This window comes from Cheilinus undulatus, linkage group 19 (assembly GCF_018320785.1).
Source record: "Cheilinus undulatus linkage group 19, ASM1832078v1, whole genome shotgun sequence".
Taxonomy (NCBI): Eukaryota; Metazoa; Chordata; class Actinopteri; order Labriformes; family Labridae; genus Cheilinus; species Cheilinus undulatus.
In genome coordinates, this window is record NC_054883.1 from 28,657,738 (window position 1) to 28,684,577 (window position 26,840).

General features: G+C 39.3%; 2 protein-coding genes across 4 annotated transcripts in view; both read right to left on the minus strand.

Moving 5' to 3' along the window:
• Positions 1-9,653, minus strand: part of abca4a (ATP-binding cassette, sub-family A (ABC1), member 4a) — a 58,220-nt gene extending 48,567 nt beyond the window's left edge. Inside the window, exons 1-4 of the mRNA XM_041814731.1 lie at positions 9,588-9,653; positions 6,274-6,367; positions 6,043-6,184; positions 4,092-4,231 (exon numbers count right to left, since the gene is read on the minus strand). Coding sequence (XP_041670665.1) covers positions 4,092-4,231; positions 6,043-6,184; positions 6,274-6,367; positions 9,588-9,653 — 442 coding nt within the window. The remainder of the gene's footprint in view (positions 1-4,091; positions 4,232-6,042; positions 6,185-6,273; positions 6,368-9,587) is intronic.
• A 2,521-nt stretch (positions 9,654-12,174) lies between these two features.
• The window catches only part of arhgap29a (Rho GTPase activating protein 29a), a 62,520-nt gene continuing 47,854 nt past the window's right edge, over positions 12,175-26,840 (minus strand). For all 3 annotated transcript variants that reach the window (XM_041813971.1, XM_041813973.1, XM_041813972.1), the window contains 10 exons: positions 24,790-24,959; positions 24,011-24,139; positions 20,932-21,030; positions 20,590-20,753; positions 19,493-19,681; positions 18,021-18,158; positions 16,876-17,111; positions 16,309-16,624; positions 16,068-16,176; positions 12,175-14,003 (listed from right to left, as the gene is read on the minus strand). In XM_041813971.1, the coding sequence (XP_041669905.1) occupies positions 13,063-14,003; positions 16,068-16,176; positions 16,309-16,624; positions 16,876-17,111; positions 18,021-18,158; positions 19,493-19,681; positions 20,590-20,753; positions 20,932-21,030; positions 24,011-24,139; positions 24,790-24,959 (2,491 nt within the window). In that variant the 3' untranslated portion in view covers positions 12,175-13,062. The remainder of the gene's footprint in view (positions 14,004-16,067; positions 16,177-16,308; positions 16,625-16,875; positions 17,112-18,020; positions 18,159-19,492; positions 19,682-20,589; positions 20,754-20,931; positions 21,031-24,010; positions 24,140-24,789; positions 24,960-26,840) is intronic.

Sequence of the window (26,840 nt, forward strand, 5' to 3'; positions counted from 1 at the left end):
GCTGTGTGGTTATCAGAGTAACTCCATGACTGCTGTGTGGTCATCAGAGTAACTCTGTGACTGCTGTGTGGTCATCAGAGTAACTCCATGACTGCTGTGTGGTCATCAGGGTAACTCCATGACTGCTGAGTGGTCATCAGAGTAATTCTGTGACTGCTAAGTGTTCATCAGACTAACTCTGTGGCGGCAGAGTGGTGACAGATGGATAGATGGGTGGGTTGGCAGATGGTTGGATGGACAGTTGAGTGGCTGTTTATGAGTGTTTGTGTCAGCTTTAAATGAGCTGATGTGCTTATTTCAATATCCCGATGCCCATTATAGAAGCTGCTCCCAGTGCCTTCAATGCTTCTGTCCAGCTACGCTACACAGAAGCATTTGTAGCTGCATATTAAACACCAAGACAAGATAATAGTCATTGACCCTCAGTCAAAAATAGATTTCCAATACTCAAGTTACCACCAGTAGGTCAAAGTTGTCTTTTGAGTGTGTAATTATGGAGTATACAAGATGTTCTACACTAGAGGACACTGCTAACATTCAGGGGATGTGTACATGAAATGCACACCTCCACTCCAACATTTTCTGATTAATATGACCATTCATAAAGAGTCCATTTTATCAGTTACATAACTCTGTTCTCAACATGATTCAATTTTCTGCCCCAGGGGCTCATGGGAACTTTGCTGGAATGTGGATCTGTATCTGTGTTTGTCCGTCCATGAGAGCGGCAGCACAGAGAGCGAGAAGACGTAATCATTCACAGGCTGGAATGCACTCAGCCTAGATCCTCTCCCATCCCTGAGGTTTATTTAACCAGCAGGGAAACATGATATAAATACACTGTTCATGTTCATGTCATGTATATGTTAACAAAGAGTGCTTGCATGGAGTCTCCAGAGATCAGACCCTCAGTGCGGGAAACACGTGAACTGCTTTCCCACCAAATAAACATCGCAGGGGTGGTGAAAGTAAGCAGATTACCTTACGGGGCTTCTTAAACCCATGTCTTGTAATCCTGTTACAATGTGTACAACACACACGGACTCATGGTGAAATGAGTGGGAGTGCATGCAGACTGAGACGTGGGTTTTGACCTCATCACAGACAGGTTACTCAAAATGTATTGTTCATACCCTTCATAAAACAAATATCCAAACTAACCCATTTATGGTAATCAAAAGTTCTGATACTTTAACATAACGTTGTGAAAAGACACTACCTGAACTTGGCTATTTTAGTGATTGAGAGTACTGAAAAGTATCAGAGGATCAGTCAGTTCATGAGGGAGACAGCTGGGAGTGTAGGAGCATTGCTGTCTGGCCTCTGGACAAAACACGGGTGAAGGGAGGTCCCCACTTCACAACACCAGTCATGTCCCTGCTCTTACTGCCCATCAGGTTGGGAGTCATGAGGAGGCAAGTGGAAGGGTCAGTAGTACCAAAATTGTCACTATCTGGAGCTTGCATGTACCACGCTTGGGTCTGTTGGACGTGGTGATGCTGTTTGGGTTGCAGTGGCAGCTATGGGCTACAGTGCCTATTGACCCCCTTAGATGTTTTGTTCTTTAACTGATTTTTATTTAAACAATCATGGTCAATATAATTTGGATTTTTCAACAAAAACCTTTTTAATGTCAAAGTGAAAACAGATTTCAGAAGATTCAGAAGTAATGTCAATTAAAAGAAAATATGTACGGGAAAATAAGTGGCTCCTTAAATAAACTTAAAACAAAAGTAAGGAAATTTGTGTTTGGTACATTATTTCTTTGTTGTAATAATGCTTATTGGTAATATATCTTATACCATTGGAAAGCCTGTTTATTACCCTTTTAAATGATGCCACATTTGTAAGGATCATACATTTGTGGGATGAGCAGCAGAGCTGAGTATGTGGGTTGTGCCCATGAAAAATGTGCCATATCTTCTCTGCCAATGCCAAACAGCTGATTCTGACATTGACTCTCGTTTGGTGTTTGGTGGATTGGATTACTGAAGTTTGAAGAAGCAAGACATATTGACAATTTAACAATTTATTCATTTAACAAACAGGAGCCTCAATAGTGTGTGAACCATACACAGCCACAACAGCCTGGCTCCTCCTCCTCATGCTGGTCACCAGCCTGGTCACACACTGCTGTGGGATGGCATCCCATTCTTCAACCAACATTTGTCTCCAGTCAGCCAACGTGGTTGTGTTGGTCACTCTGGCACGAACAGCATGCCCAAGCTGATCCCACAAGTGTTCAATGGGGTTAAGGTCAGGAATGCTGGCACGACATTCCATCCTCTCTACTACCAGATTCTGGAGGTAGTCTCTGATAAACCCCGCTCTGTGGGGGTGAGTGTTGTCATCTTGAAGGATAGAGTTCTTGCTGACAGGGTGAAAAAACAGTATTCCTGGGGTGTTGTCTTCTTGGAACGCCCACTTCCCGGCCTGTCTCTGATATTCCCCATTATATGGAACTTAGCCTTCAGTTTGGAGATGGTACTAGGGTTCACTCCAAACAATGCCTCAACTTGGTTTTGCGGAACACCAGCTTGAAGTTGCCCAACCGACGGGCCCTATCCAGATCAGCCAAACATGGCATGCCGATTCTTGAAGCAGACACCTGACCACTGTAGCAGGGCCCATGCTCACAGGTGCTGCCAATCAGGCACCTGATTGGCAGCACCTGGGGGTACCAGAAGCTCAAAACAAAAGTCAATAGCAACAGCAAAATAAGATCTTTAGCATTGGCAGAAAAGATTTGACACATGCTCATCCCACAAATGCATGATCCTTACAAATTTGGCATAATTTAAAAGGGCAATAAACAGGCTTTCCAATGGTATAAGATTAATTATCCAGAAGCATTGTTAAAACAAAGAAATAATGTACCAAACACAAATTGCCTTACTTTTTGTTTTAAGTTTATTTACCCCGTTAAGTCAGTATTTAGTAGATGCACCTTCGGTTACAATCACAGCTCTGAGTCTGTGTGGATAGGTCTCTATCAGGCTTGCACATCTGGACACTGCAATTTTACTCCATATTTCTTTGCAAAACTGCTCAAGCTCTGCCAGGTCATGAACTCTGACTGTGCATGAACAGCCAAAGATGAGCAAAGGGTGCAAGAAGGCTGACTAAACTTGATCAGAAGTATAAAGTATGTAGGATGTGGGAAGATTTTTATTAGGTTTATACATAAGTTAAGATAGCCAATTTGTGTAGTGAACATGTGAGGTGAGGCATTTTACCACAGAGAGCCTTCTTACAGAATATGACTTAAAGTGAGCAGATAAATTACTTACAGCATTAGAGGAAACAGAATAACTACTGCAAATATGCCTATGAGGTGACGCATTTTACCGCAGTGATTTAAGTTAAAGTAAAATGATTACTTAGTGCAAATATGCATAAGAGTTGAGGCATTTTGAGTGGTCATGGATGGATGGGTGGATGGATAATAGAATAACTGTCACTGTTGAGTGGTAATTAGAGAAACTGTGTTATTCACTATGCCCCTTTCATTGCTGCTACCATTAGGTGTAGATGACATATCTGGCTTTGGAGAAGTTTTGGTCTTGCTGATGCTCATTAATTTTATGCTAATGAAAGAATTCTGAACAGTGATAAAATAAAGTTTCCTCACAGTGAGCTGTTAATTGACAACAGAACAATGCATCACCACAAAGATAAACATCGTCCCTTAAGGACAACATTGTTGATAAATCAGATAAAGATATTGCTGAAGCTATGGGCTGCCCCCAGCATTATTTTGTTTATACATTAAACTGAGCCTTCGGCATCCCCTTTTTGGGATTAATAAAAAAATACATCCAATAAATTTCCCCCTTTGTTTTGTCCCTTTTAATAGTTAAAAATGCTATCCACAGGATTATAAAACCTGTATGATATTCGAAAGTTATTTAAAGAAGTAGTTGGCCTTGATATGGATACAAGACTTTGAAAGAATACATAATGCTATCCATGTATTCATATCTGCACACAAACTTTGTGTCCAAAGTCTGGATATGGTCCTGCTGCAGGCATCCTGAATTTACATCCTCAGAAAATGATGTTTGCATGTTTTGTTGAGAAAAGGCTCTGACCTGAGAAACGTTCAGGATGTGTGCGCAGGGAGTTCATGAAGTTACTCAAAGCATTCAGTTCTCTCCAGTGGCGACCAAGCTGCAGAAAGTTTGGGTCACTGAAAAGAAGCTCCTGAGCATCAGAGTAAAACTGAGCCAATCTGAGAATAAAAGCAGAACAAAAATCACACAAATTAACATTTTATAAAGTCATACATGATGATAAGTATACAGTGCCATGAAAAAGTATTTGTTCCCTTTCTGTTTCCTGAAATTTTTGCGTATTTATCACACTTAAATGTTTTGGATCATTAAACCAATTTTTATATTTCACAAAGACAACCCAAGGAAACAGAAAATGCAGTGTCTGAATGATCATTATATTTTTAGGGGGGGTCCAAACCTGTCTGGCCCTGTGTGAAAAAGTAATTGCCCCCTCAACCTCATAACTGGTTGTGCCACTCTTGGCAGCAATAACTGAAGTCAAGCATTTGTGATAACTGGTGATGAGTCTGTCACATCGTTGTGGAGGAATTTTGGCCCACTCAAAATTGTTTTAACTCAGCCATATTGGATGGTTTTCCAGCATGAACTGCCGTTTAAGGTCACACCACAACATCTTAGTTGGATTTCAGTCTAGACTTTAACCGGGCCACTCCAAAACCTTAATTTTGTTTATTTTGAGCCATTCAGAGGTGGGCTTGCTGGTATGTTTCGGTCGTTGTCCTGCTGCATAACCCAAGAGTGTTTGAGCTTGAGGTCATGAACTGATGGCCGGAAGTTCGCCTTCAGGATTTTCTGGTAGACAGCAGAATTCATTGTTCCATTAGTCACAGCAAGTGGTCCAGGTCCTGAAGCAGCAAAGCAGCCCCAGACCATCACACTGACACCACCATGTTTGAATGTTGGCATGCTGTCCTTTTTATCAAATGCTGTGTTATTTTTACGCCAGGTGTAACGGGCCATACACCTTCCGAAAAGTTCAACTTTTGTCCCGTCAGTCCACAGAATATTTCTCCAAAAGTCTTGGGGATCATCAAGATGTATTTTGGAAAATGTGAGACGGGCCTTTGAGCTCTTTTTTGTCAGCAGTGGTTTTGGCCTTGGAACTCTCCCATGGATGCCATTTTTGCCCAGTGTCTTTCTTATGGTTGAGTCATGAACACTGACCATGACTGAGGCCAGTGAGGCCTGCTGGTCTTTGGATGTCGTTCTGGGTTCTCATGTGACCTTCTGGATGAGTCATCAATGCACTCTTGGAGTCATTTTGGTTGGTCAAGCTCTCCTGGGAAGGTTCACCACTGTTCCCAGTTTTGACAATTTGTAGATAATGGCTCTGACTGTGGTTTGCTGGAGTCCCAAAGTCTTGGAAATGGCTTTTGTAACCTTTTCCAGACTGATAAATTTCAATCACTTTCTTTTATCATTTGTTCTTGAATTTCTTTGGATGGTGGCATAATGTGAGATCTTGTAGCCTTCTTCACTTTGTCTGGCAGCTTCTATTTAAGTGATTTCTTGATTCAACAATTCTTGCGGTAATCAGGCCTGGGTGTGGCCAGTAAATTTGAACTCAGCTTTGCAAAAAACGTGGTTCATCCCAGTTAACTCGTGATTTAACGAGGGGGGCAATTACTTTTTCTTACAGGGCTAGATAGGTTTGGATTTTATCCCCCCTTAAAAAATTAAACAATCATTCATACACTGCATTTTCTATTTACTTGGGTTGTCTTGGTGAAATATAAAAATTAGTTTGATGATCAGAAACATTTAAGTGTGATTCATCTGCAGGAATCAGAAAGGGGCAAATATTTTTTTCATGGCACTGTATAGACATCAACAAAACCACGAGACCAAAGTTATCCAGAGAAACTTTTTGAAAATCTGTTACATAACTCTACACTCCCTCATGAAATCACATTTCTTCTGTGTCTCATATTGACCTGCTGTTTCCAGCTCATGAGGTGATGCTTACATGGAATTGTTATAGTTGGACACCAGGCCCGGAGATTCACCACGGGTCGGATACTGAAAACATGGATTATTGGCATTGCAGAAGATTCCTTGGATCCATGGCAGGATCCCGGCGGACGGCATGGCCTTGTTGGGGAAATGACCTAAGGAGGAGAAGGGTAAAATATGTAGACTTATAAATGAGGACACTGTGGGTATATTTCTGATATTTTCATGTTCAGAGTTATCTCACATTCATGTTGGCGATAAAGTGGATTCACTCTTCTTAGCCACACTAGTCCCATGAAGAGCACCACAGGCCACATGATCTCCATGAAGAAACGCACCTGGTCAGAAATCAGAATTAAACTTTAGAACATACTACTTAGTTACATTTTCTGTGTTTTTATCCTGTTGACCAGCTGGAAGAAAACATTTTGGCACAGGTTTCAGGATTTTCAGTGTAAGTATTTATGACCCAGGAGAGAAGCCTTTTAACTTGAATGAGACCACTAGTTTTATGCAAGATGCAAATACAAGAGCTGCCTGGAAATCCAGGTCGTCCTAAAATCTAGGCTTTTTTGACTTTCTGAGGAAACGCAAGAAGGGTTTGGCCACTCTTACAGACCGTTAGTGTGAGACCTCACATCCATCAGAATGGACATACATGCTAAAACCCCAAATAAATTAGTCAACAGTCTGCTTACTGGAAAAAGGCTTGTCCCCCATGAAAACATTGTAAGGAAGTAAAGCTTACATAGCTCTTTTACCTGTGTAAACTATGTAGATAACAAAGCTATGTAGCTAACATAGTTAAAGTTAAAAAACCTCATAAATATCCATACTAACAGAGCTAATAAGTGATGTTATCTACATAGCTTATGTAGCTATGCTAGCTTCAGTTAGTTCGCTAAAACTTATTTTTCTTAAGTTTTCTGAGCTACATTGGCTTAGGTAGAAACATTCACTATGTAGCTTGTGTAGCTACGTTAGCTTGAGCATGAGCTAACGGCTGTTGCTTGCTGCTTGCTTACGTCATGCTTACGTCGGCTTTCGTAGAACATTCACTATGTAGCCAGTGTAGCTATGTAAGCTTCTGATAAAAATGACACTTTAGCAGCATCCACGCAAATGTCCTCTGCCTCTGCACCGGCCCCTTGTTGCTGCTTGCTTACGTCACGCTTACGTTGACTTAGGTAGAAACATTCACTATGTAGCTAGTGTAGCTATGTAAGCTTCTGATAAAACTGACACTTTAGCAGCATCCACGCAAATGTCCTCTGCCTCTGCACCGGCCCCTTGTTGCTGCTTGCTTACGTCACGCTTACGTTGACTTAGGTAGAAACATTCACTATGTAGCTAGTGTAGCTACGTTTGCTTGAGCATGAGCTAACGGAGTTAAAGCATGCCACTATTTACGTATCTACATCTACTTGTAAAATTTGCACAAAAAGTAAGGAAACATGCGATTGATAATTTATGATAAATTCAGCTCACAAATGCATGTTCCTTACAAATGTAGCACCACTTTAAACTGAAATAAACAGGTTTTCCAATGGTACAAGATTGATTGCCAAGAAGCATTTTTACAAGTAAATGATTTGCTGAAAACAAATTTCCTTACTCTTTGTGCTAAATTTACTTCAAAAACTTTAATATAATTTACCCTCATGTTAGACCTCTGACCTTTTCTCTGTTCATTTATGAAATGTTGCTTAGTCTGCAATGTTATTCCATGAATGTAACTGCAAGACATTGTTGATGAATAAAGTTGAATATAAAAGAAAAATCCATGACTGGAAACATGTTGTACTGGTTAAATTACAGCACTTCTGTTCATACAGAGACAGCGTCTCACAGCAACGGTCTGCGGGAGGCGATGACTAAGATCTATGTCTCAGGCTGTCTGAAAAAAGAGCACCACATGCTAGTAATTGCTTTTTTCAGTGGAACAAGTTACTCTATTTTACTAGAATATTCTGTTCTTCTTTATAGTTATGGGTTAGGGTTAAAAAATGCCAGTTTCTATCTAAAGTGGTTAAGAGACATTTAAATGGATAGGTGGCTAGAAAAGTAGCTTAGAACTTATTGTTGTCGGTCATAAGGGTAATTTAGTGTTAGCTTACACATACCGCAACCAATCATTGCTTTACATATCAGAAAAAAAAAAAAATAATAAAACATCAGAAAGACCCAGGAAAAATATTGAGCTGTAAAGTTAACATGCCTAACCTGACACGCCTGGAAAAACCTTTTATATACAATGTTTGGGAAAGGGCAGAGGCTTTGGAAAAAAAAAAAAAAAAAAAAAAACTCTGAGGGTGATTGGATGAACGTTCTGTTTGTCTTTACGGACCAATCAGAGCAACAAAACGTGATGTCGTCGCCGCCACCGAGGTGCGCGTGTGCAGCTACTAAGGGATTAACTCCACATAGAACTGCATAACATGAACCATGGCGACTATAAACATGTCAGTACATGATTTTTGTTGTTTTTGAAAAGAAAACAACTTAATGCTGTTCTTTGTTCTTCTTTTAATGAAGAAATGTCGTCAAGTTCTGATAAAACTGACACTTTAGCAGCATCCACACTAATGTCCACCGCCATAATTGCACCGGCCCCTTGTTGCTGCTTGCTTACATCACGACTCCACCCCGTCCAAAAGTACCGCCCCTCGTCACTGATTGGTTTTGTCACTTTCTAACCGGACCCAAACAGTTCAGACGGGAGGTTTGCAAGATGGATTAGCCAGTGAGAAACAAGGAAAGGGGCGTATCCATCTGCTTTGCAAGGTTAAAACATGTCGGTATCATCTTCAACGAATGACGCCTTAAACTTTTCCCTGAGGGGCACCACACAAATTTACGGGAATGGTGGAGCCACTTACCGCACATTGAGGAAAGGGTAAATTCATTTAGTATGCTAAAATGGCTAGTTAATGGCTGAAAAGGCAAATAGGCAATCATTTTAAGGATTTTGGGGAGGACAGTTGTTTTGCAACGGGTCATTGTTGGCCCTGGCTCCACCACAATTATTGGTGCTGCTATGTAATGGGGAATATATATGTACTGTTATTTTGGTTGCCAATATGTTTTCCATTTACAGTGTTGTCTCACTTTGGTCACAAACACACAAAAAAATCCTTTCTATTTTCTTTTTTGTGGGCCATTAAAAAATGATTTGGTACAATCTGCTAAGAATTACACCTTACAATTAGCATTAAGGTAAATGGCTGGATATAATTTACAAAGAAAGGTACTTACAGCGGGTATCATCCACATAGAATGGCACTAAAAGCATTTAGAATGTAGCAGAAAGGTAGGTATGATCCTTTTGTAAACCCACACACAGATTAAAAGCTCTTAATAAATTCCTTTTTTAAATGATCAATGTTGTTGTTATTAGAAAATTTAACAGTCATGTAAATAAGTGGGTATCAAAAGCGAATAGCATGTCAGCCAGTCAGTGTGTATTGATAAGAATCTCCTCTCAAAGCATTCTAGCTAACATTCCCCATAAAAGGGAGGGTTCTGGTGTATAAGTGATGATGGATGAGAGGACTTTACCCTCTGTCTCCTGCGGACGGTCCAGTTCTTCCATAACAGTAGTCTGACCTGTCTCCCTGCCCCCATGACTCCTCCTCTTCACCCCCGCAGGGGCTGGTACCAACCGACAAACCTACAAATCAACCAGTACAGAATGATCTAATGAGCCAGATGAAGCTCCAAAAAATTTAACAGCGAAACAGCGATAACAAATCATTAAGAAAGCTAAATCTGCTGATGAACTTCAGTGTAGCTTCATTGTAAAGCTGTTCATTCATTGTGCCAGTAAGTATTCTTGGTTAAGACTAGAATTAGCCATGTAACAAGCTTACTGAGCTCAACACACTTCACATTGTCTGCACAATAATCTGAATTTTACGTAAGCTTCACACTCTTTCCGTGCTATCATGGCTAACATTACAACTTAAAAATACGATGCAGTCTCAGGATATCACAACATATACTTCAAGCAGTCTTATCAGAACTATAGTGATATTTTAAAGCTGCAGCATTAATCATATATTCAGACTTTAAGCTGATAATTACTGTATAGCATGACACATCACTTACCAGAAGAACAGCTACTGAAGAGCACTTGCCGTGTATTTTGGTGTTGAATAAATAAAGCATAACACCACATATTCCTCGGACGCACCTTGTTGTTGCTAACACAGCGAGAATCCAGACCTTGTGAATAGTTAAGCAGATTGCTTTAATCTCCTTTCTCACTTATGGGAGACTGCCAACACTCTTATCCATTTGTAGAGCTCTACATGACCTAACCCCCTGGCCCAGGTTACACTGTATAATCCTACCTCTGATATAATCCCACTAATGGTAGAAAGCCAATATGCATAACTTAATGGCATATTTACCCAACATCTACCATCTCTTTGTATTCCACATTTTAGACCAGAAACAGATGTAATATTATTTTCCTCTATGAGACTATGGTGTCAAAATCAGTCATTTCAACATGCAGACATACACAGGAGTTGCTTTACTTCTGTATTACACTCTGTTTTACTCTTAGTCATTGTATGGTTAAAAAAAAAATGAATTTTGGATCCACAACAAACATTTGAACTGCCAAAGTAAAAAGGTTACAGACATTTTTTTAACCATAAAGAAAACAGGAGTTGCTAGTCTACCACTGCCTCTATCTGTTTGTTTGTGTTACTTCAGACAGGTAAATGTCCATATATATTTTAGATTCAGCTCAGCGTGAAATATTTCAAGGCTTTTTTGTTTTAATTTGGATGATTACATTTTACAGCTCATGGAAATTAAAAATCCTCTATCTGTAATTATTAGAATGTCGTGGAAAAGTCAAATTTGCAAAGGCTTCCTGAGCCTTCGTCCTCTCACCTTGGTTCAGTATACACAACCTCAATCATGGGAAAGACTGTTGACTTGTCCAGAAGACCATCATTCTCATCCTCCACAATGAGGGTCCCTGCTAAAAGGGCAGGCTGTTCTCAGAGGCTGTATCAAAGCATATTCATGGAAAGTTGACAGGAAGCCAAAAGACTGGTAAGAAAAGGAGCACAAACAACAGAGATGATCTCCGCCTTCAGAGGATTGTCAAACAAAGCACATTCAAGAACTTTAAGGAGCTTCACAAAGAGTGGACAGAGGCTGGAGTCAGTGGATCAAGACCCACCACACACAGATGGGTCAAGGAAATGGTCTACAAATGTTGTGTTCTTTGTGTAAGCCACTCCTGAACCACAGATGTCATCAGTGTCTCACCTGGGCTCAGGCGAAAAAGAACTGGACTGTTCTGCTCTGTGGTCAGAAGTCCAACAAAGTAAAAGTAAATTTAATTTCTTTTGGAAATCAGGGCCCCTGAGTCTGGAGGAAGATCTGAGAGGCACAGAATCCAAGGTACTTGAAGCATACTGTTTTCAGTTACCACAGGGATGGTTTGGGGTGCCATGCCATCTGCTGCTGTTGGTCCACTGAACTTTATCGAGTTCAGAGTCAACACTGTCAGCCGTCTACCAGGAGAATTATAGCATGTTAGGCTTCTATCTACTGAGAAACTTTATGGAGATTTCCTTTTCCAACAGGACTTGGCACCTGCCAACAGTGAAGCAACAACTACCAAAAACTGGTTTGCTAAAAGTGGTATTACTGTGTTTGATTGGCCAGCTGACCAGAACCCCATAGGTCAGTCTTTCCTGACCATTTCTCCTTAGTGCATGCACCGTTACAGACTGTGAGAGTAAAGAAACGCTGTATATCGAAGGTTTTCCAGATGGATGTGTGAAACAAGCCATCTGGAGTGTCTGGTTACAAAGTATGTGAACCTTCTGTGTTACCTGCATTGTGACTCACTGTATTGGGGCTCCACTGATACTGATTTTTCACAGCTTTTCCACCGACATCTCTATCTCAAGCCCCAGCCCCAATTTCACCACCACCAACAGTGCATAGACATCACAGCCTGCTCCACTGCAGCAGGGTGAAGCATTAAATTCACTGGGACAATTCTAAATCTTTTTGTACCTGTAGAGTAAATTAAATCCCAATACATGTTAAAATTTGAACTTAGGTTTTAAAACAGTGGAATTTCCCTTAAAAGAAAACAAACATGGCAATCATGGAATTTGTCAGATATATTTTAATAAGTTACAAAAGGGTGTTTGTTTTCATGTACCTGTTTTTTTACATTGAACTTTTTCAACATTGTTAACTTTTTCCACGACTATGAAAAACATATATCATTTAAATACATGATGCACTTCCAATTACTTACAAAGAACCTGTAAGGTTTAGGTTATTGTTAAAACTACTCGAGTTAAAAAAAGAGCTTTGGCTATTAAGAAATGTACATTTGATCTTAGAATAAGAAAGATAATGCCAATATACAATCAGGTGGCATTTCTAAAAGCTTTTCAGATCAGTGTAAGATTACAAAATACAAGTTCAACAGTATAAAAACAAGTGGATGCACAGTTTACCCTTGTAACAAATGTCATTATATCACTTTATACACAAGTTATCTGTAGAATGATTCATTAAAACCTAAATGTAACAGTTTTCATTTGCTGACTTGCAGTAAAACACGACTCATGTAAAAGTCAGATTAGTGCATTCTCACTGTTGTGTTTGCCTGCACTATTGTAACGATTCACCATAGGTTTTTTAATTTTTTGGTATATAAACATACAAAGATTGTGAGCCTGTAACAACTTTTTTTTAAACAAAATACTAAAATAAAAATGTAATTGCACAGTTTTATAAAAGAATTATAAATATCCTGACCAGGTGAAAGAGTGTACTGGTAATTTGTGAAGAAGTACTGTGATTCATGTTGAAAATGTACAGTGTTTTAAGTGCATCCTGTTTGTCTTTAAGGTACTTTTAGTCATCCACACAATCATAAAACATCTGGAAATGTCTCTGCAGAGTTCATGCAGATGTTTTTTATAGTGTTTGTGCACATTTTGTACATTTAATCACCATTTTCTTTTTTAAATCTCTCACACGTTTAAACAAAGTGAGCCTCTCTGTGTTCAACCTCTTGCAGCCGTCTGGGCCTCAGTCTCTGATAAACTGGTTTGGCCTGGTTTTGGCCCAGTTCCTCTGGGCTAGAGCTAGGAGACTGAGACATGACAGCCTGCTCAGCCTCCTCCTCCAGAGGTTCATCCACAGACACCTCTATCTCAAGACCCAGCCCCAATTCCTCCTCCTCGTCCTCATCCTCCTCATCTTCTTCCTCTTCCTCCTCAGCGCTGTTAGCTAAAGCAAAGTTCTGCAGAGTTTTAGTTTTGCTCCCAGGCGGGGGCTTGTAGAAAGTCCCTGGAGGAGGCTGCAGAGTCCTAGGAGCCCTGAAAGCTGTCACCACATGGCTGTATTTGGTCACGTTGTCCTCCCGCCTTAAAGTCCTGTTGGCTCGCACTGCCACAGTGTATGGTCTGTTAGGGTAGATGTTGCTCCCAAGAGAGAAAGGTGAAGAGGACAACGGCACTGACGTTGATAAGCTGCTGGAATCTGTTGCTGTATTCTCTGAAGGAGAATTGGCCATTATTTTAACACTTCTAGGGGTAACTTCATGCTTGTACTGTTTGTCCCAAGTTCTGCGTAACGTCTGAGTGTCTATGAATGTACTCCTGTAATGAGTCCCTGCTCGTGTTTTAGCATTCTCAGATTCGTCCACCTCCTCGATGGACTGATCAATGCTCCCTCCCCTCCTGTCATCTGGTTCAGAGCTGTTTCTGCTGTTGTTCTCGTCCTCTTGTCCTCGGTTTGGAGAGTGTTCAGCGGGCATGCTCACCGGCCGAGAGGACAGTTTGTGTCGAGGGTGTCGGAGCTGGACTCTGGTGACAGTGTTTAGTTGATATCTGCGAAGGAGTCCTTCACCGGGTTTCTCGACCTCAGGGATGCCTGATGACAAAACTCCATTGAAGGCCTCTGAATCCACTTGATCAGCTTTGAAAAAGACAAAAATAAGAGTGTAAATAACTGGCAGCAGCAGATCTGGATGATTAACTATCTCAAAAACAACTGGAGATAAATTTATGTAGAAAACACAGACACATGTTGGACACTGCATCTCTATTTTTAACTCAAATTGCTTCATTCAAGGTTTTCACTGTTTTTAGACATAATTTGGCTCTTAGTGCAAAACCTTTTGATAGAGGAACATACACAAAACACCAACCTAAACACAAAGTTAAAATCAGTAGTGGGAGCTCTGCTGGCAGCCTCTTTTAATACATAAATTTAAGTTTTCAGTGTCTAACTTGTTTTAATCTTGAAGTATGTTTGTTTTGGAGCTGAGGAGACCTCTGTAGATAATCAGGCCCTTCAGGATCTTAAACTGTTGCGATCGCAAATATAAACACATATTCAACCAATTTTTGCAAATTCTGCTTGGTCCAATCGTTGCATCTTTTTCGCAACTCTGATGAATCTTATTAGCGTCCATCCCATCACGCCCCCCTGTATCATCTACACCTGTGATCATCAACGTGCAATCTCCCTGCTTTGGTCTTTCACATATCTCTATATTGAATATTAGCATCAACCCAATGATGGGAGGACATGACAGACCCAGAAATATTCAAATAAAATGTCTCAATCACCCCCTTGTGACTGGATATAGGAACTGATCTCACTGTTACAGCCTAAAAATTACGTATATTTGAGAGAAAATAAAAATACTTAAGTATAAATGTGTTAATTAGACGATTAAAAAAAAGGTCATTCGAAAGGTCAGACCCAAAGTGCCTGTTTCGGAAAAAGCTTGCCCTTCTCCAAATGTAGTTAATAACCCCTGTTCTACACCTTCAGACTTACTGCCTTGTTAATGTCTGAGATAAAGTGCGGCACAAAAAGCTTGTGTTACCAATTAAAATTACCACATACGTTTATGCAAGTAAGTTACCTTTTGTAAAAAATAATTATTTTTGGAGCTTTTGCGCCTTTATTTAGCAAGACAGTGGATAGAATCAAAAGCTGAGAAAAGAGTGAGACATGTGAAGGAGAGAGGCTTCCCACTTTGAGGATGCATGGACAGTAGTATGTTTGTGCAAAGCCTGTCTTGGCCAGGTCATTCTTGTAAATACGAGTCTTGATCTCAATTGGGTTTTTTCTAGTTAAATAAATTAAAATCAAATTTTTTTTGATTGTATCAGTGGATGTAGAGTACATCAAAGTTTTTGAGATTATTTTAATGAAGATTTAGATTTAGACTTCATGTAATGTGAAGTAAGAACAATATGTTAGAAATCCAGAGGTACTGCATTGTCAAGTTCAATTAACTGAAAGGCTATGCACCTATAATTCTGCAAATTTTATTGATTATCCATCTGAACATGGAAATTTTGTTTTTGGGGGTTTAACATTTATTTTTAGACTTGGTGCTTAAACAGGCTTTTCATTGTTACTGACCATCCCTATTCTGAACACATTACACTTCAATTACTCTCTTTAGACACAGCATAATTTAGAATAGAATCATTGTAATTGTCATTGTAATGTAATGCTGAGCAAACACACTTCCTGTGATTTTAACTTTTACCGTAAATGAAAAACAAACAAACAAACAAACAAACAAAAAAAAACCCACAGTGTCAGCCGATTAGGGCCACAGCAATTGTGAAAAAGTTCTGCAAAGTCTTGGAGGGACTTGATAATTTATTTCCTGAAACTCCATCAATGATGAACTCTGAAGACAACTTATCAAAGAACCGGCATCAGCTCAGATCAAAGCACCTTCAGTCAGTGCTGGTGGGCAAACTATGTTTAGAAGATGCATTCTTATCATTGATCTGTGCCTATTTATGCCAAGTTATCTTCATTATCAGGATTCTATTCAAACTGGAAGTATTTTAGTATTTTATATTAGTCCTATTAAAATGCCACTAATGACAATGAGAAACTACTGATCCAATTTTGACTAAATGCCCAGCATTAGGCTGCAGAAATTTGTTGAAAAGAAAGTAAAAATTAAGTTTCCTATTTATTTCTTAGCTTTTTAAAAATACTGACCGGCTTGAAAGTCTCTCCCATCGAGATTTGGCATCGACTCCTGAACTTCAGCCAATAAATGTGAAGAAGGAATGATGGAGGAATGTCTCTTATACACCTTGGAGCTCTGCTGTAAGAGCAAAACAAAACAAAAAAGTCAGATACACTGATATATTAGGTTAACCATTAAAAGCACAAATGTGTTTACATGTGACTGACCATCCTACATCATTAATAAAAAATATCAAAATCTTATATTTACCTCCTTGATGTCTCCCAGCGACTTTGAGTGTCTGCTCAGCTGCTGCTCTTTCTCCTGCTGTGTGAGGTGGGTGTCAGGGCGCGACTGGGCATCGATCTCTGTGGGTGAGGAGCTGCTAAGTGGGCTGAGGGGGGTATCAAACACCATCTGGTAGTGTCTGATGAGGAGCTCAATGATAAGGGCTTGATATGGGTAATCCACCAGAGAGGAGAGGGAAACTTCAGCATCTACCTGCCTTGGTTTGATCAGCGTTGGACCAAAGATGATCCCAAGGTTACTCGCTGTCATTTTATTTTCCTCTGATCGCTCCGTTACCCTGGAGACAGGAAGCATTGTTATTTAAAATGTATTTTTTATTCCTTTAAACAAATCGAAGATTTTCATTCAAGTTCCTCCTATGTACCCTCTGTGGTCTAATCAAAAGCTGCATAACTAACTTAATAGGAGGTTTTTGAGGCAAAGGTGCCATGAAAATACATGTAAACGTCATTAATGTTACTATGTTTTTACTAAATCTGTAACTGTACACACTGTATTCAACAGAAAGGTTGTTTCTGGGTTATTTACCGATGCAGGTGCTCTATGAGGAACTGCAGCGTCTTATAATGGGCTGGTGGCAGCTGTTTCAGCAGGTCCTTGATCTTGAAGAGGACTCGGTTCAGATCCACGCTGACTTGTGCTGGGTTCACTGGGATTGGACTGAGTCTCAGCGCCTCGAGCTCCTCCACAATGATGCTCTGACTCTCCTTTGCCAAACCGATAAAGTCGTTATAGTATCGGAAAAGGATGAGCGGCTCTGGAAGCTGAGGGGTAAAAAGGGACGGGAAACGGCAGAAAAAAAATGAATGACGGAAGTTAATGATAAACAGAGGCAGCTAAATACGTGAGTAAATAAACAACTGGGACTAAATTAGAAATGTGGTAAACTATTAAGAGGAGAGTTCGGAGCTATGTGCCAAAATAAACAGAAGCGAATAAATACTGAAGTGTCTTTGTTCTGTGGAGGTAAATTAATCACTTGCTTCCTTATTTGGATAACCATCTTCCCAGATGGGAGTAGTTTATTAATAACACCATCATTATGTAAGAAGATACACATTCAAGAAAATTTAAGTGGGAAATTGTGGTTGCTTTCTTGAAATCTTGACTTATTCATCTTGATATCTCAGGAAAACAGCCCTGGCTTTCTCAAAAAACGACCTTTTTTCACACGTCAAACAGCGGTCTTATCTCTAGGTGATGATAACAACTACGACGAGATTTAAAAACAACAGTAATTATTTGTTATCACTGGAAAATGCAATTAATTTAGGTATTGATATTTTTTTTTTCTTAAGGCTGTCATTATTTGAGATGAGTCCCTTTTTTAACCCTTAAAGTAAATAAAAAAGTTTTTAAACAAGAAAACCAGAAACCTCTAATTTTCTATGAGGTAAATGAATTTAACATTATAGTCTGGTGTGTTTGTAGAATCATGTAACAGGTTTTTGTGACCAAAAAAGCATCTTCCTCTCCAACAAGGGTCGTCTCTGTAGGACAGACACTTGTCAGACACTTATAAATAACAACCTGACCCTTTCAGTCCCAAAAACAACAACTTTTAGTGGGCAACACTTTACTGCAGTCATTATAGCCTGTTTCACTGCTGCAGGCTAGAGCAATCTAATAGTGCAACATTTTGAACCTAATAAGAATTTTAGAGAGCAGCCCACCTGTCTCAGGTAGAGTTTCAGCACGTTGCTGATGTCGTGGGGATAAAGCTCAGAGAGCTCCACCAGGTGCTTTCCATTCTCAAACGCCTGGCACAGCTTTTCTACCCTAGACTTGGCACCATTCACACGGTAAATACCCTGCACAGAGAGAAAAAATAATATGACAACAGAAAAAATATGCAATTTTCAGGATTACTGTAGCAAATTTATATTACAGCCCATGTACAGTATATTAACAGAAATAGCAGCGCAGAAACAGAAGATTCAATCAGAAAAGTTAGTGACAGAAATTTGTTGTGTTAATGATGAATTATTATAGTGTTACTTGCAGAAATGTCAGTTTAGTGACAGAATGAATTAACCACGATAACTAAACCTAGCACAAAAAGTAAGGAAATTTGTGTTTGGTAGGTTATTTATTTGTTGTAACAATGTTTCTTGGTAATAAATCTTAAACTGTTGGAAAGCCTGTATATTTCCCTTTAAAATGAAATGGTGCCACATTGGTAAGAAAAATGCATTTGTGGGCTGAGCAGCAGAGGCAGTGTGATGGTGTGGGGCGGCATCTCCATCACTGGAAAAACAAGGCTCGTCATCACTGGAGGCATATCAAGATGAGATCCTGCAACCAGCGTTAATCCCTTATCTTCACAGTCTGGGACTGAACTCTTTCCTCCAAGATGACAACGCTCTCCCCCACAGAGTGGGGTTTATCAGAGACTACCTCCAGAATCTGGGAGTGGAGAGGATGGAATGGCCTGCAAGCAGTCCTGACCTGAACCCCATTAAACACTTGCGGGTTCAGCTTGGGTGTGCTGTTCATGCTGGAGTGACCAACATAACCACATTAGCTGACTTGTGAAAAATGCTGGTTGAAGAACGGGATGCCATCCCGTGACCAGACTGGTGACCTGCATGAGAAGGGGGTGCCAGGCTGTTGTGGCTGCATATGGCTCTTCCACACGCTACTGTGGGTTCTGTTTGTTAAATGAATAAATTGTTAATTTGCCAGTATGTCTTGTTTCTTCTTATTTCAATCATCCAATCCACCAAACAAGAGTCAATGGCAGAGTAAGCTGTTTGGCATTGGCAGAGAAGATCTAGCAAGTTTTTCATGGGCGCAACTCACATACTCAGCTCTGCTGCTCATCCCACAGATGCATGTTCCTACAAATATGGCACCATTTAAAAGGAAATAAACAGGCTTCCAACTATATAAGTGTTATTGCCAAGTAGCATTGTTACTAGAAAGCTGTTAACAAACTAAGTTAATTGTTTCTTAAAATGTGGTGTGCATTTCACAGGACATAAAAAATACCATGTAATTATACAGTGAAATAACTGTCGTTATGCAGGTTTCACCTTTGATTGCAATCAAACCCTGGATGGTTGTTACTAAGGCAGATTATACCTTTTATGATTTTGACGACATAAACACATTAAAACTAAAACTCTAATATTATGGAAAATACCTTAATATTGAGTGCTCTATTCTCGATTTCTGATGTGCACTTCCGTATAATGAAGGGGATCCCATCCTGGCTGTTTTTGGCTGCCTGAGTGAAGTCGATGCCAAACAAATGAAGTCTTCCCTGAAGCTTCTTATGGCCACACTGGATGGCCAGGGTCTCCAGACATTTCTTGTGACAAGCCAGCGAACACTGTGAACATGACGACATCGGTCTCAGTTAAATAGAAGACATAGTGAACATGTTCATCAGAAAACTGTAAGGCAGAGATTGAAATTTACCTGCTGGACATTTTGATCTTCAAGTATACTAGTAAGTGGCAACAAGATAATACCAAAAAAGGAATTGCTTTAGCTCTGAATTCACCAAAAGAAAACAATAATCACCAGACTTTAACAGCTGCAAGAAATCTCATCTGGTTAAAGTACAAACAATATTGATTTTGTTAAAGTCTGGTGTCTGTCAGAAGAGTAATGTGATGACTATGCCAGGTTAAAAACATCTCTTCCTCTTACCGACAGCTCCACCTCAGCAGGGATTCTCCCTTTTTGTAACCTCTTGAACCAATAAGTGAATGATTCAATGCCTTGCAGAATTGCATTCTTCTCTTCCATCAATGCATCAGGTGTTACATAACTGTGAAACTCTTCCAGGAACTGTTTTGTTTTTGTTCGTACATCATGTAAATATGGAAAGAAACTGGATCTAAAATAAACTGGTGGGGGGCACAGGGGTGATGGAGGCGACTCCTCAGAAGACAACAAAAGGTCTTCAGTTTCCACGGTCTGTTCCCGACTGAGAGCCGTCGATTGGTTTAGACTCTAGGGAGAACTTTTTGCCAGTTTAAATTTTTGCTTTTCTTCTAAAGTTTTGATGAGGGCAGAGGTGGTCTCCGCCTTTTGTTTTTCTTTGATTCCTGCACACCATGACTGATAAAGACGCCATTATAAACTCTGGCAGCGTTCGTCTTGAACTTGTCCTTCTCTGAAAGCTTTGGACTGGCTGTATTGACTGCAGGTCCAAACAGAGGATCATGGTTGGAGCGCGTTTTGTTCTGTTTGTTCTTGAGCTAAGGGGAGAAGAAAGGAAACCAGGGTTACCTCCTCACACTCTGCTCCGTGAAACACCACCAGGCCGTCACACTCGCGACACTTGGAAGGAGCTCTTAGCTTCCTGAGTTTGTGTGTCTGAGCAGCTTTGGACATCTGGGTGTTTCTGAAGGGACCTGGGGAGCTGGCTGTTTCAATAATCATCTCACTCAATCCTACAGAGGGAAAGAACAAATAAAGAACAACCAGCCATATTATGCTTGATTTTCTACTCATATATACAGAAAGAACCAAAACGGAGCGTGAAAAATAACAACCCAACCAAACACAAATGGATGAAAAATGTGCAGAAAGCCTTGTGTTTTAAGTTTTGATTAGTTCAGTTTGACTCACCTGTATCAGAAGGTGAGGGAGGCTCCCTGTCATCTAGGTCATCAGCAGATGACATGGTGCCAGTAGAGGGGGTTCTGGGTAATCTCCTCTTGAAGTCTCCTGAAAAGTAACGTACAGTAGACCAATAAATCCACATCATCCCGGCTACATCAGATTGAATCTCTTTTTAATACTTCCACTCTCTACACCATAGTCACAGGAAGGAGTAGGACTGGGACAACTTCCTTAATTATGACCTGCATAAATAAACAGTTGATAGAGGCAAGACTGATGATTACTTGGTGGAATCAAAAATTAACCTATTCTTATTTTCACTATTCTGATGGTAAGCTTATAGAAAACTATTCTCTGCTTAAAAATAGTGGATTGGGGTGATCTTTGCCCCAAGTGAAGTTCAAGCATCTTGGGTACTAGTTCATGAGGGAGGGCACAATGCACCATGAGACTAACAGGAAGATTAATGCAGCATTAAAAGTATTCTACGTGTTGTACTGTCAGAAGGCATGAACCAAAAGGATGAGATTGCAGATATAAGTGGTTGAAATGTTTTGTTTTCTTTTTTTTACTCAGGAGGTTGGCTCAGCTTCAGAGAGCCGCTGCTTCTTTGCATTGAAAGGAGCCAAGTGAGGTGGATCGGGCATCAGATAAGGATGCCTCCTGTGGAGGTCTTTAACACATATCCAACTGGGAGAAGACCTATAAACTCGCTGAGGGGATTGTACATCCCATCTGGCCTGGGAACGTCTCAGAATCCTCGAGGAGGATGTGACCCATCCATGGCAGAAGCAGAATAAGATGGATGGATGGATCATACCAACACTGTGGTTAAAAAATCTGTTCTCCACAAATTGGTCTTAATATTCTGATTGTAGTTCATTTTCATTAAACTGAGATGTAAAAAGGCAATCAAATAATTAACAGAGTCAAGGCAGAAGTGACAATGAATTCCTTAATGCCCAAAACTTAAAAAAGGTAAGGGTAACATCTCAATTTTCAGAAAACTCAAACACAACATTTTTAGACCTAGACTTTCTTGGGCAAAATGTCAGCTGAGACACATAAAAGTGATCATTTGAATGGCGGTTCCATTGGCCTGCTGTCATTTTCATTTGCTATAATGTTGCTTTATTTAATGTTTTATGTTGTTTTCAAAGACTTCTTATTTGTCCCTGTGGTTTATTTATTTCTTGTCTTAACATGTCTGCAAAATTTATCTCAGTTGTAGCTGAATCAAAATAAATAAATAAATAAATAAATATAATACAGTGCATTCAGAAAGTCTTTAGACCCTCTTTAGTTTTTATATTTTGTTATGTTGCAACCTGATGCTACAGTAGAAAAAAAATCCTTTTTATTTTCATTAATCTACATTCAGTACCCCATAACAACGTGAAAACAGAATTTTAAAAACGATTAAAAATGAAAAACTGAAATATCACACTGGCATTATTTTTCAGACTCTTTGCAAAGACACTTAAAATTCAGCTCAGGTTCCTCCCATTTCCTCCGATCGTTGCTGAGATGTTTCTACACTTTGACTGGAGTCCAGTTGTGTTGAATTAAAATGATTGGTCATGATTTGGAAAGCCACACACTTCTCTGTACAAGACCTTGCAGCTGAATATGCAAAACAGAGCAAAAACTAAGCCAAAGGAACTGCCTACAGAGTTCAGAGACAGGACATTTGCAAGGCACAGATCTGGGGAAGGTTACAGAAACCTTTCTGTTACACTGAAGGTTCCCAAGAGCACAGTGGCCTCCAGAGTTCTCAAATGGAAGAAGCTTGGCACAACCAAGACTCCTCCAAGAGCTGGTCGCAGGCTAATTTGAGCAGTCGTGGGATCATGTCTAAAATTTTGTTTTCACCTTTTCATGATGGGGTGGTGAGGGTATATAAATGAGATACTTTTTCCAACTATGGCATCAGGCTGCAACATAACAAAACTTAAAATAAATAAATAAATAGGGTCAGAATACTTTCTGAATGACTTGTAAAGGTGGTTTTATGATCAGGCAGTTGCCTAATTGCCTGGTCTGAAGATACATCATTATACAGTAGGTGTGCATTGAATATGAGTTATCCTTCTCAAATTACTTTCAACTTTAAGATGTGAATTTTGAAATGTAAATAAGGGTGAATTAAAAAGCATTGTCAGAGCATCATTGTTAGAATAGGTATGATTGTTACAGAGGTCCCATGGTTCAAGCTTAGGGCCTCCAGATTACTATTACTGTCCCTGGAAAAACATGGGAACATACAAATAACCATTCGGTTTCTGTTAGGATTAAAAATGCAGGGGAAAAAAAGAAAATAATAAAAATCAAGATTTTTTTGAGGCTGCAGCATTTCCTTAAAAATCTCAGAAATGAAGCACTGAATTGCTGTGACATCCAATATCTAAAAGAGTAAATCTATACATATATTAACTGCTATTTTGATAAAAATCTCCCCTGAAGTCACTTCAGGATGGAGAGCTGAACAAAGACTTCACACTGTGAGACATACAAGCCAACCTGTGCCAATACCTAATTATGAGTGTTTTGTACATCGTAGTCTAACTGAGTTGCATAATGTTTAACGAAGAGACATCACTGTTGGCAGTTGCTAAGTGATTTAACATGCAAACAGAGCTTAATGAACATCAGGTTCAAAGGGATGATTAAACATAGTCAGAGCAGAGGAATGCCCATCCTGTCCATCACCTGTGTTTGTAGTTTCTTTATCAGTGACATCACACGATACACCTGACGTTTAGAACTCTGTGTTGTGTAACGACTGAGGGCAAGAAGGTGAATTTCACGGCTGGATGGGTAAACTAATGACATGTCAGGAAGTAAAGGTGTTTCAAGTTCTCTGAATGATACATCACAAAGATTCCTGTGGGGATTACGGATGTTACATAACGATCCTCTTAGTTAGATATTAAGTAAAACCAATTTTATTCACAGGTAAGTGATGAATAAATGTTAATTTAGTTGTTCAATTACTTTTGTAAAGGTTAAAAAAGTAAGATGAGGCAGGGGAGTATTAAAGGTATGTTTTTGGTTGATAAATCTGTGAATTACTAAGTCATCCTACCTGGACTTGCAGTTGGTGAATCCATGGAGCGAGACTCGCTGCTCCCTCCTGCACTTTCTGAGTCACTGCACATCCCTCCACCCTGACTCGTTGAGGCCCATGGGCGAAACGGAGCCTGAATCCGAAGTGCTGCACAAAAGAAAGGGGGGAGATACATTTTTTGTTTACAAAAGTTGGACTTTTACATCACTGGTCATCACAAAAATCACACCGAGAGTTCAAAAGATGTATCACTAAATGATCAGTGAAATAATCCTTAAACAAATCTGACATTTAACAAGGGCTACAAGCGTGTATCTGTTTTATTTCTTTTTTCTTTAAAATCTAGAGGCTCATTGACATGAATTTTCTGACAATGTTTAATGTTCTAAACAGCTACTGTACATGCCCACTGTTAAACACACAACTATAGCCTCTGCTCAGTGTTACAACCAATTGGCACCAATTAGGCTTTACTTTTGTTTACATATAAAGCCTTAACTGCCTTTTTTATGCTAATAGGTCTTAAAGTTGAGAGTCTATTAGTGACTGAAGCACCTACTATCCTTTAAGGCTTTATAAAGGGCCAGGTGGTAAAACTAAACTAAAGGAAACAAAAAAAGGCTGCAGTTCAGGCCTTAGTTACTGTCTTTATTCCAACAAAGTTTGCAGATATCTCCCAGTAACCTCTCTTGTATTTTTTTTCTACAACATGGCAGATATCAGTTCTGTCTGTTCACCATTAAGACAGTGATCTCCCACAGAAGTTTGTTTTCACTTCTGTTTTCCAGCATTCATACCTTGGATGTCAGTGCTGCTGTTGGAGCGCCTCTCTGCGATCTTGGCATGTTGGGCGTTAACGGGACTGTCCACGTCTTCCACACAGAGGGGGTCAGAGGTCACAGACCCCTGGGACAGGTTACTGTGGGAGGAGTGGCTGGCACTCAGAGAGCGCTTGTTTAAAGGCATCCTGTGGAGAAAATAATGAAACGAAAGTGATGAGACTGTGAGAAGTAAACCCAAAAGCTGAAGAATGCTTTTTTGGAAGCCAAATGCCAGTTAACTTTACTTATTGATTCATTGTGCTGTGTTTTGTGTGATGAAATCTCAAGTTTTATAATGCTAGATTCAGTGAGCCATGCCTGTTGCAATTTATCTCTGGTTCAGGTTTCTGCTCACATCACTGCAGCTTGTTTAAGAAAGTTAGTTTGTCTTATACAACTTTAGGATCTGAAATTGGTATGTTTTTCTTCCGCAAAATAACACAATCTGCCTCTTTGTTACGTATATCATATCACTGATATCGGGCCAAAACCTCCTATCTTCAAATTCCCCAGTTTTCAGAGAATAAAATAGATAATTATCATTTATTTCAACACTGAATGGCCATAGGCAGCTTCTTTTGACAATTTATATTGCTTTGAAATTTGTTTTAAAAACCACTGCCAGATGAAAAGGGTGACCATAAGCACTGATTTATAAAAAAAAAAAAAAATCATGAAAAATGGAGATATGAGGTTTTGGCCTGATGCCAGTGATATACTGACTAGGAAGGCAACAGCTCCAGTCCAGGAAACAAATATGGCTAAATACCTGCAGTAAGTATTTATACACACTTGCTGCAAATGTTTTTTTTCTCTTCTTCTGATTTATTCATAGATGATCTGAGAGGAGCTGAGAATATCTGGATTTTTAAACGCAAGCTAAAAAACATAGTTATTCAGTCTGGCTCTAATGTACAACTTAATGAATTTCTCACTATTAGTATCATCACAATAACTGCTCTATTGATTAGTTTTCTTATTTTATTCACAATTTAACTTTTAATGTTGTTTTTCTTAGGATTTTATCTCTAGTTATGATCATCTACTCTTTTTATGTCCAATTTATTTAGGCTTTTAATAATTTAGAATTTTTCATCTTTATCATTGGTGTATTATATCTTAGGATTTTCAATGTTTCTTATTTTATGACTTCTTTCCTTTAATACTTTGCCTTTTATTTCTCTTTTTTATTTTATTTCTCTTTTTAATCATCCTTTTTTTTTAACATTTTTTTTTCAAATTATTTCTGGTGTGCATTAGTCTCCAGATGCTTTTACCATTTTACCTTATTGTCAGTCACTTTTGTCCTATACTGTAGAGCACTTTGGTTTGAAATCAAATTTGTTTGAAGATGCTGTATAAATAAAGTTTGATCAATTGATCATTTTCTAATCTTCTCACATCTTTGGTTTTTCTAGTGAATTTATGTATTGCATTGGTTCTTACCATGCTAGGATTATTCAGGTTGGCTGTGTTTGTTAGTTTAAAAAGTGTTTCTTGTTTTCTAGCTATGATTAACAGAAGCAATTAAAATAGTTTTTACTGTTTGTTAATATTATTTAAAACAAGTCTCATCTTGACATACAGTTAATCTTGAATCTAAATCAGTAGGATTTGTATACTACAGTCCATACATTTATTTAGCTAACAATTTCTATTAATTCTTGAAACAATTAATTCAGAAATCTACGATCAGCTTGATTATTCAAACATAAAGGCCATTTAGATTGTAACACTGCCTGACTTAAACTAAAGTACAAATCATGTGGACCACTGTTTATCAGAGTATCTCAATTTATCACACAATACACTGAAAGTAGGTCAGCCATCTATATTTAACTTTTTTTCAGGACTATTGCTCTGAGTGCGTGCGTGTTAGTGTGTGAGGTTTCATTTCCTGTTTCCAAAGCTGATTCTTTTGATCAGAGGGATCAGAGCTGGGGGGTGAGAGGGGAAACTAAGACAGAACAAAGCCCACCCTTATTTCCATCTGTGTGTGTATCTCTGTGTGAGCATGACCATGGACC